This window comes from Carlito syrichta, unplaced genomic scaffold (assembly GCF_000164805.1).
Source record: "Carlito syrichta isolate Samal-C Ts95f unplaced genomic scaffold, Tarsius_syrichta-2.0.1 Scaffold83171, whole genome shotgun sequence".
Classification (NCBI taxonomy): domain Eukaryota; kingdom Metazoa; phylum Chordata; class Mammalia; order Primates; family Tarsiidae; genus Carlito; species Carlito syrichta.
In genome coordinates, this window is record NW_007027267.1 from 32,007 (window position 1) to 42,928 (window position 10,922).

At 53.6% G+C, this 10,922-nt stretch overlaps 1 protein-coding gene across 1 annotated transcript in view; it reads right to left on the minus strand.

Annotated features, from left to right (window-relative positions):
- Positions 1 to 513: 513 nt before the first annotated feature.
- The window catches only part of DUSP15 (dual specificity phosphatase 15), a gene marked incomplete at its 5' end in the record, with an annotated part of 18,161 nt that continues 7,752 nt past the window's right edge, over positions 514 to 10,922 (minus strand). Inside the window, one exon of the mRNA XM_021711400.1 lies at positions 514 to 678. Within this exon, the coding sequence (XP_021567075.1) occupies positions 514 to 678 (165 nt within the window). The remainder of the gene's footprint in view (positions 679 to 10,922) is intronic.

Here is a 10,922-nt window from a genome sequence, read left to right on the forward strand (position 1 = left end):
CCCCACGTCGGAAACTGCGGGCGCTCCCTCCCCACCAGCGATGATGGTTCCGACTGCAGTAGCAAGTGATAGCCTCCAGTGTGAACCCGCCGGTGTTTGAGCCCCGCGGTTAAAAGCACAGGCTCCGGGCCATGGGTAGGATCCCAAGGCCCTCCGGCAAATCCTCTGGGATTAGAGAGCTTCCCGGCAAAGACTTTAATGCTGGTAGAAGTAGTAGCAGTAACAGCAGCAGCGGCAGCAGTGTCCCATGTAAGGAGCCAGCAATGCGGTTCACTGGTTCGGGCTGTGGGCCCTTTAGCTGGGCCCTGGGATTCCGGGCCACTTAGAAGCTGTGCCCTACTAGCTACTTTCCCAGGGTCGCCAGCTGTGTGGCCTGAAGCAAGGCCCCTAACCTCGTGTCTGGTTTCTGCATATGTAGAACTGGAGTAATGGGGCAAGGTCACAGGGCTGGGGAGAGCTTGGGGGAACTCCTGCAGAAGTTGCGCCCTTTGCGCTTGCGAGCTGTTGTGGTGGTTATTCTTGGAAGTGGGCCGGGTGTTTGGGGCGGAGACGGGAGGCCAGCTGGCTCCACCCCCGGGCTCGGCAGTTCTTCACCTTGGTCAGGGGAGAGGGCCTTTGGATTCTGTAGCAGGGTGGCTGAAGTCCTCGGAGGATGTGTGGGGCCCCGTGCTTGGTACTCTGGGAAAGGAGAGGAAGCAGTCAGGTATCACCTCACCCTGGCCCCTTCGACCTTTAGGGCAAGGAGAAGGCTAGAGTGGAGGCAGGACTGGGTGAGGAGACCCAGTCCTTACTGTGATCAGCCCCACGGCCTGGGAGGAGGCAGCTGGTGGCACGTGTCAGCCTCCTCTGTGGCCAGTGTGGAGCCATCTGAGCATCAGGAGAGGAAACCTCGAGGGCGCAAGAGGAGACCTGTGGCCACAGGAGCTCCTGGACTGTCCCCACCAGGAGCCTGCTGAGGTTGATAGGACCTTTGAGTGTCAAAGCTCAAGGCCCTCCACCTCGAGACCCGCCTGGGCAGCGAGACCTCATCTCTACAATAAATCAAAAAATCAGCCGGGCGTGGTAGCGCATGCCTGTAATTCTGGCTACTCGGAAGGCTGAGGCGGAAGGATCGCTGGAGCCCAGCAGGTCGAGTCTGGGCGACAGAGTGAGACTCCAACTCAAAAAAAAAAAAAAAAAAAAGAGTCGGTGGAGCTTTTGCAGGTGACAGGACAGAGGTGGGTCATTGTGACAGGAAGAGAATGCTGGGGTAAGTGGAGGTGAGGGGACTGGAGACAGAGTGGATGGTGGAACAGTGAGGGGCTGGAGCTGACAGAGACAGAGGCGAAGAAACAAGTATGGAGGCGCCGCGGACGGAGGAAGGGATAGGGCAGAGGCAGGAGGAGGCAGAGCCGCGGATGACAGGACAGGGGTGGGCTGGAGCCCGCAGGCGGAAGGTGAACGATCACCAGAGGGTGTGGCCAGACAGGGTAGGGGTGGTGGGTGGCCTGAATGAGGGTGATTGAGCTGGCAAGGCTGCAGGGGCTAAAAAGACACACTCAGCCGGTCTGGCCCGCTGGGGGGCTCGGTCACCTCCTCAGGGGACTCCCGCAGTCTGGGGGAAGGTCCGGCTCTCCAGGGGGAGCACAGGCCCTGGTAACTGCATAGGGCGGGGCACGGCCCGTTGCTCCCAGGGCCCCAAGAGGAGCCCCCTCAACTGAGGAGACCCCAGGCAAGAGCACCTCAGCTCACTGCACAGCCTCAGGCCAGGCCTACCTGTCTCTTGGCCTCACTTTCCTTCCTTTTGAATGGGGGATAAGCTGTGTGGTCTAAGGTCCCTCCAAGTGTACCAGTCTTGAAGTTAAGCTCAATGAGTCCACGGTTTCCCACTTTACAGATGAGCACAGTGAGATCCTTGCTGCCCCGAGAGTCACCCCGGGTCACCACCTCCAGAGGCCAGATGGTACCTGGACCATGGGCACCCTCCGGTGCAATCCAGTGGATCTTGCAGGGCTGGAGGCGTCCAGCTGGCGATGCTCCCGCACCTCCTGGATGTTGGCACTCTGGCTGAGGGCATGGCAAGCTGTGTCCTCCAGGTGGCGGGCTTCTCTTTGTCAGCGCCCCCAGGGGCTTGCCCCAATATACAGTCCAGGCCTGGAGAGAAGCGGGGACTCTTGTGGGGGAAGAGCTTGGGGTAGAGCTGGGGCCCGTTCCGGGAGGACGCTCTGCCCTGCGCCTCACGCCCTCTCTTCCGCTTCCCCCGCTCCCTGCCGCCAACACATCTTCTTCGAGCTTCTACCATGTTCTAGGCCCCATCTAGGGCTGGGGATTGAGGGGGAACAAGACAGACACGGACCTTGCTCTCAAGGAACTCAAGCCTAGCGAGAGAAGTCAGTGGCAATCAGTTAAGCAGAAGTCACCTTATTCCAAAATATGGATTGTGTTAAAGGAAAGAAAAATTGAGCAGGTAGAGGGCTATACACGAGTGGCAGTGGTTTGCTATCTGGAGAACCATAAAATGAAGCATCCACCTATGTCATATGCAAAGTGAACTCAAGGTGATTTAAAAACCAAAGGCGAGAGGTAAAACTATACAATTAATAGAGGTCATGGAGGAGAAAATCTTCCAAGGGCAGAGAGTGCTTCTTAAACCCAACGTAAAAGGCACGAGCCACGAACCACGAGGCGAAAAATTACAATGTGTAAAATCAGTAAGGGGCTAAGACCTGGAACATACAAGGAACTTATGCAAATAAACAAGAAGCAGAGAGCATTCCCTAAAGAAAAAAATCCTTATCAACGGACAGGCATTGGTGGTTTATGGAAGAGAAAATCAGTAGCTCATGAGTACTCAAGGAGACAGTGCTTAAACTCATTAGTGCCAAAGAAATACAAACAAAGACCTGAGGTGTCACTTAAAGATTGACTAAATTTAGCAAGTTGGAGAATGCCAGAGTTGGCAGGGACGTGGAGGGGTGGGGACGTGGTGGGCGCGCAGGGCTCCCGGAGGATGATTTGGCCTCATCAAATGGCAAAGTGCAGAGATGCCCTGTGAATAGAAATCCCAATTCCAAAGGGATTCTCAGAAGGGCTCAAAAGGGGACCCGGTCCAGGAAGTCCACAGCAGCATTATTTGTGGCACTGGGAGCTGGGACCCATGTGTGTCCAGCCCTGGGAAAGTGAATGGGGACAGAGTCTATGCAGCATGGAGAAGCATCTAGAAGCAAGAGATCAGATACACAGAGAACAAGAACAGATTTTCAAAGCCTTATTCTGAGTGAAAAAGAAAGACAGAATGGGATCTACAACACAATACGATGTGTGTAAGTTAAGAACACACACAAAATGGCAGCATCCACGTTGTGGATATACAAACCACAGATATTCATTCACGTGATTACCATGGTGGAGGGACTGCATAAAGAGGAAAAGTGAGGGACTCTTCACAGCATGGATCAGAAAGTCCTTGCTGAGGTGCCATTTGAGCTGAAGCCTGAGTAGGAAGGACAGAGTCTGACAAACAGCTCGGGAGAACAAGGTTTGGGAAACGGAGCAGCCAGTGCAAAGGGCCTGCGGTGGAAGAGAGATGGTCGGTGTGGCTGGGGCAGTGTGGTCAAAGGGGAGGCCGTTGGTCATATTCAGGCCCAAAGGGATTCGACTGATAAATCCCACTTAGCCACTATCCCCAGACTCCAGGTCTCCTGGGAAACATGGCCACCACACAAAAAAGCCACAGCTCCTGTGTTGTGCCAGAGGCGACACCTTTGAGATTTGGCTTCATTGTCTGTGAATCCCTGCAGGTGTTGATACCGCTCAAGCTCCCATGGTCGGGGTAGGTATACAATGAACCAGTGCATGTGAAGTGCTTAGCACAGCACCTGGCACACAGTTAGCACTTACCTATTGCAGCACTTACTCACTGAATTAAGGATGCTCTAATTCAAAGGTGATGTGGGCACAGGGCAGAGGGTTCTGTCACCACGACAAGAAGGATGTTTGTTTTCTTCACTGGGCTATCCCAAGCAACTAGAGCAGTGCCCACACAGGTGACATTCATTAAATACATATATATATTTTTTGAGTTGGAGTCTCACTCCTTCGCCCAGGCTGGGGTGCTGTGGCACTCACGCTCACGGCCACCCCAGCGTCGACCTGCTAGGCTCTGGTAATCCTTCCGCTTCAGCCTTCCAAGTAGCTGGAACTACAGGCGCATGCTATCACATCTGGCTATTTTTTATTTTATAAGTTGGCCGGGCTGGTCTCGAACCCGCAGGCTCAGGCAATCCACTCTCCTTGGCCTCCCAAAGTGCTGGGATTACAGGCTGAGCCACCGAGCCCGGCCTCATTAAATATTTACTGAATGGATTGAGCTGGGCCTTGAAGGGTAAGTGGAAAGTTGAGAGGTGAAGGGGCACTCCTGACCAAGGGAGCAGCCTCAGCGGAGGCCTGAGGTTTGGAAGGGCATGGTGTGTCAGGGAACCGAGAGCAGCCCAGGTTGCTCTTACGGCATATGTGTGTCTGAGGGTGTGCATACAGTTGATTCCTGATGGTTATGTTCCATGAAGTCTCCACAGACACTGAATTGGTGGATATGGAACCACTGTCCCTTGGAGGAAGTATAGGGCTAGGTTCCTGCCAGCCTCTGTCCCACCTTTTTCATCAACCGGTCGGTACACAGCCTTGCTTTTTGTGCATTTCTGTTCGAGGCCACGTTATGGAACATATACTGTTGACCCATTAACATGTAACTCATGGCCAACATCCCTGGCCTCATGCCTAAGCAAAGCCTACGAACATGGACTTCTCGGTAAGGCACATCATAGCCTCCCTACACACGGGATTCCGGAAAGCACTTCAGCATTGTGGTTGGGGGCATTTCAAGTAGTGAAATCACCAATAAAAAGTAGTTACAGCCTGATCAGTCGGCTGCGATCTCTCGTGGTCAATCAAAGAGGGAGGCAGAAGCTAGGAGAAAATGGGAGTTTATTCTGAAAACTGGGAATCAGGGAATAGGCTCGGGTATCTGCTAAAAAGCCTGCTCCCTGAGATAAAGTTTACATTCAGTATTTATAGCTAAAACAGACAATGTCTTATCTACTTTAACTATTGATTAACAGTGTCTACGTGTCTCATGACCATACCCAAAGTTTCCTTTTTCATCAGCGTTTAGTCTTTTCCGCACCTATTGGCATAAACCAGTGTCTAGACTTCATTAGTCCTGTGTGGTTTTTTTTTTAAATCCCAAACTGAGTCTTTTCTATTTAGTTATAACAGCAAGTTTTGGTTCACCTAACTAATGATTACATAAGACATGCACCTGAACTGAATATCGCAAAAGAAATTTACATTTAAAGAAGTGAGTAGACTTTAAGAGTTTCAAAGTGTTTCCCTTTAGTCTATCTCTTATCTCTTGAAGGTCTTTTCAGAGACTTGTAACATCATCATTTCTCATAGGCAGATGTTTTCTCCAGCACCAGCTTGTTATATAAATTGGCCTTCCAAACCAGTGGCAAGGCCATGCCAGCACAAAAGAAGGGAAGTTCAATTCCAAGGGCAGTGAAAGGAATAGGGAGAAGAATAAGGAGGGGAAAAAATGTTCACTTCAGTTCAAGTGATTTATGTTTAGCTTGGTCTTAACTACGAACATGAGCCTTTCTTTTTAAAAAAGTTCTATTTTGGTTGTGTTATTATTTTTTTGAGTCAGAGTCCCACTCTGTTGCCCAGGCTGGAGTGCAGTGACACGCTGCTCACGGCCACTGCAGCCTCAACCTGCTGGCCTCAGGTGATCCTTCTGCCTCAGCCTTCCAAGTAGCTGGAACTACAGGCTTGAGCCACCATGCCCAGGTCATTTTTTTATTTATTGTAGAGATGATGAGGTCTCACCATGTTGCCCAGGCTGGTCTCAAACCTGCGGACTCAGGCAATCCTCTCACCTCTGCCTCCCAAAGTGCTGGGATTACAGGCTGGAGCCACCATGCCCAGCCTTGTTTATTTTAAATAACCAAAATGGTCACTTCTTAACCTGTTACAGTACGACAATATAAAAAACTGTGATGCTAAAGAGACTGTCAAAAGCACACTTGTTCACAGGATGAGAGTCCACATAAGGCAGAGAACTGCCCCGCTTGGCCTCAGCTGCGAATGTCCCTGGGGAGAGGGGTGTGACTAAAACTCTTTGCCATTCCGTGCCTATCTATGAATGACCACATAAGTGATGCAGAGTATTTTGGGGTCACAAATACATTCTCACAAGTGGAAGAATTTGCAGATACAGAACCCATGAATTATGAGGAACAACTTTATGTAGTGATGGAGAGGGGAAGAGAAATTAAGGCAGAGAGCGGCGGAGCCAGATCACAAGTGTCCTTGAAAGCTAAGTTTATCCCGGGGGAGTGGAACACCAGCAGGGCTGAAGCCAAGGAGCTATGTACGCGTTAGTGGTGAACTGAGGGATGGGGGAGTGTGAGCCCCCAGAATGCTGGCTTCTGCACAACAGCATGTACGTCTTAAGGAATAGGCCATGCAACCATCCATGCGGCACTTTGAGCACCTACTGTGTGCCAGGCACTGTACTTGGTATCACCACTTTCAAGCAGCTCATGGTCTTCTGGAAGAGACAGACTCATACCGGGTACTTAAAATTCTTAGGGAAGGTCGTTCCAATGAGCCTTTGCCATTGGAGCGGGGAATAAGGATGACTTGGGAGAATTACCAAATTGGCGCTTAATACACGTCGATGAGTGCATCAGGGAAGGCTCTCCCAAGAAGATGTCTAAGCGGAGGATGGCGGGCGTTGGCCAGGGAAAGGTGAACAAGGGATTGCTGCCAGCCAAGGGAACAGCATGTGCAAACGTGTAATGGTGACAAGAAGCAGCATTTAGAAAGGGAAAGAACGACAGTGGGGAGGGGAGGGAGTGGCGAGCAACAGGCCAGGGAGGGGCGGGTCACACTTAGGGGCTGCGGAGGGATTTGGGATTTCTTCACAAGAGCAGTGGGAGGAGTCTGAGGACTGGAGGGTCAAGATCAGATCTGCATTTGGACAGGTGGGCTCTGTCCCCTCTGGTGGGCTGCAGGAACAGCTGAAGTGCTGAGGGTCATGGGAAGCAAGGAGCCCAGGGAGGTCACTGCCATCGTCCCGCAGAGACGGCCGCAATGGCTCCAGCAGATGGGCGGAAGTGGTGCCCTGCAGGGAAGCCAGCAGGCCCCGGGAACGCAAGAGAGAGAGGTCAGAGGCAGAAGCAGCCGGGGCGCAAGCTCAGGCTCAGACCTGGGTGGCAGAAGTTTGTGCAGTGAGCTGGGGAGGGTGGCATTTAGGATGTGCTGAGTTTGAGGGGCTGGGGAGCATTCGAAAGACAGTCTTGGGAGGCAGCGAGACCTGGGCTTGAAGGGAGGGCCGGGAGCCTCCATTCTGAGACCATGAAAGGGAAAGTGGGACTTGAGGAGCGAGGTCCAGGAGTGAATGGGGAGGGAGGGTGGGCAGCAGAGATTCTGAAACCGAGCGAGAGCTTTTCCACAAGTGCAGACCCACCCAGGAGTCAAGGAAGATGAAGACGCGATGCACCCTTGGGTTTGGCAACGAGAGACATTGGCAGGAGGGACAGAAGCTAGACTGGGGTGGGGGCAGGAAGGAGGGAGTTGCTGCAGGGGAGACGCTCCAGGTGCTTCACACCATGGAGCAGGGAGGCTGCAGGAGAAGCTGGAGGTGGCTGGTGTTCGGGGTGGAGGTGGCCTGATGTGGGGTTGGTTGCTTATTGCACAGGGGAAAGATTCCAGAATGTTTGCGGGAAGGACCCAGTCTGGAAGAAGTCAATATGGGAGGAAAGAGAGGTCATTCCTGCAGGAGGTCCCTGAAAAGGGCTGGGGTTGGGAGCACAGGAAAGTTTCCTGAGCTGCAGCTGGTGGTTTTGGGAGTGGGAGGTTGAGGGAGTTGCTGTCGGTGGCGTCTAATTCCCTGGCGGAGTGGTAGCAAAGGCCCTCTGGGAGGTGGGGGTGCAGTCATGGCAGCCCTGGCTGATTCTAGAGGGTGTCTGATGGTCTCTCATCTTTGGAGAACACTGCTCTTGACCTTAGAGGCCAGTACGTGGCCCAAGGTCACCCAGCTGTTGGGTGATCCAAGTGCTGGGCCTCGAATCTAGAGCCTGCCCAGGGCTGGGCGTCCACAGTCCCATCCCCTTACCCTGCAGGGTGCGACATCCTGCTGCACCTGGTGGCCCTACTTGGCTTCATGCTACCAGGGGATGCGGAAGAGGCTTTTGTCTGCGTCCTCCCAGTGCGACTCTGCGTGGCACTCCCTATTGATCTGTGCCACCAGTCAGTTGTGGAGGTGCAGGGACCTCTGGCTTCCGCTGTGAGCTGCCTGTTGTCAGGGACCTTCCCTGCCTTCTGCCACAGACCACTAGCTAGGGAAACTCAGTTTGCTGGGTGGTGGGGGGCAGATCCTGGGCTTGCGGCTGGACACACACGGGTCAGGGATCACCGGGCCACCTGGATGGTACAGAGGCCACAAAAGTGAATGTTTGGGTGAGCAGGATTTCACTTTCTGTTCTGTCTCCTCTCCTGGGGGCTCGTTCCTTTAACCCTTTCCCATGGCAACCTGGCCTGGACTGTGTCCAGAGCTTATAGGCAGAGTAGCCTGGGCTCTGCTGTCCTGGGAGGAGGGCCCCAACAGGCACCCAGAAAAGCAGCTCTGCCCCACCCCCCACACCTGTTATCCACTTTTCCCAGCCCACCTGGAAACGTGTCAGTCTCTTTTCAGGACCTGGACTGTCCACAGTGCCTTCCACACTAACTCTTACCATGATTGGGAGGTGGTGGCTGGCATCAAATGCACCCTCACTACCTCGATTCTAGACCTGCGGAATCAGGCTTTCTGGGCAGGAAGCCCAGGAAACCACACTTTAATGAGTTCCCCGGTGGGGTTCTGATGCAGGTGGTCCATGCACCATACTTATTTCCTTAATAGTTGAGTCCCCATTTCCTGACTGCTCATCACAGTCCTGGGTCGGGCTAAACACCTTCCTGCAGTGTCTCTATGGTTCTCACATCAGCATAGGAAGCTGGCAAAATGAACTATTTTAACGTCAAGAAGACAGGCTCAGAGAGGTCACAGCTCTCTAGCAAGGTCATGGAGCCAGTGGGTGGGGCAGCCAGGATCCAAGCTGTCTCTCCACTCCCAGAGCCAAGGTGTCTAAACAGCACCCCATGCTGCCTCCTGACAGCCACACTTGCAGTTTGTGGATGCTTGGGGGGTCTCTGATCCCCTAAACGTCTGTAATTTTTCATGTCTATGCATTTTTCTGGGGTATCTTTTATGAAACTGTCAAAGGGGATTTGTGATGTGAAAGAGCTCAAGTTGCTCAGAATGCTCCACCCCCTTGCTATGTACATGAGGAACCTGAGCTTCTGGGAGAAAAGCCACTCTGACTGCAGTGGGCACAGAGCTGGGCACCTAGCCGGCACTGACCAGCGACTGAGAGCACCGCCCCCCCTGTGGGCCTGTTGGGAGGCTTCCCTCATGCCTCCTTCCCCCAGCCCCCTTCTCCACCTGCCACCTACTTCTGACACTTCTGTGGCTACAGCAGGGACTCAAACTAAGGCCTGCAAGGCTCTAGCGAGGCCCAAAGCATTTCATAGAATTAAACACAGAGTGACAATTACATCTCAGCAGGAGTCACGCTTGTGCCAAAGGATCCCTTCATTTTTTCCAAGTCACAGAGGGTAGTCATTAAGGGGTGGGGTCTGCGTCCAGACTGCCTGAGTTCACATCCTGGCCCCACCAGCCGGTAGCTGGGGACCTTGGGCATCAGCCTCGGGTTCCTCACCTGGTAAATAGCAACACTTCCTTCACAGGTTTGCTTGGGGATTCAGGGTGGTCAGGTGAAGTGTCCAGCACAGTGCCTGGAGGGAGTGCGACTTTGCTGATGTTGTTGAGTCTGAGTATGGTGAGGCAATGCTGGGAGGGGAGTAGACGCACCTGGAGCATCAGCTCAAGGTGCTTTGATTTGTCCTATGGATGACAGAAGCCGGAGGCTTTCTAGAAGGGGAAAACACATTGGAGGCAGACAGGGGTTTTAAACCGGGTGGATGTGGGACACTCCCCAGCCGGAGGGCCTCGGCTCTCTGCCCTCTGGTGAGTCCAACCCACTCTTCACACTCCCCCCTGAGCCAGGACCCCTCCCCTAATGTTGTCTCTGCCTGGAATGTTGCCCCCTGAGAGCACAATGGTCCTCTTCACCGGGATGCTTTCTCTCTTGTTTACCTGGTGTCTTTCCTACCACAGTGTCAGCAGCATGATGGCAGTGGGAACTCAGTGGACATGTGCTGAAGGAGTGAGGAGCAGGAGGTTGCGTGGCAGGAAAGGTGTTTTTTTGGCTCATCACCCACTCCAGCGCTGGCCTCTGTGACCCCTCCCAGCCCTGTGCACAGTGCCTGGTGCGCAGTGAGAGCTCCATCCAGGTGGCTATTGGGTTTAGCTACTTAGCCTCCTCTCAGTTTGGGGTTGATCTTAGTTTAGGAAAAATCGGCTCCAGTGACCTCTGCTTAACCTGAGAGCCAGCTGCCGCTTCGTCGGGTGCCCTGGTCCCCACATCTGGGGAGGGCAGGGCCATTCCCTTTAGTGGGAGGTGGGGGGAGGGGGATTCTCCCTGCCAGAAACATCCAAAGCCAGAAGCTCCTTCCTAGCCACTGTCATAGGACTCACACTAGTTGACATGCAGCCTCCTGCTCCAGCTGTGTGTCTTCTGGCAAGCTGATGGACCTCTGAGCCGCAGCTTCCTCCCGGAGGATTAAAGGGACTGCAGCAAACGGCCAGGTGTAAGGGAGGCACTAGCTGGCACGCCCCGCTAGTTTGTGACAGGCAAGGGGAGGGGCCGTCGGGGAGAGCCAGAGAAGGGTTCAGAGGGGGGGGCTCAGGAGTCTTGCCAGGAGACATCTCAGGGAGAGAT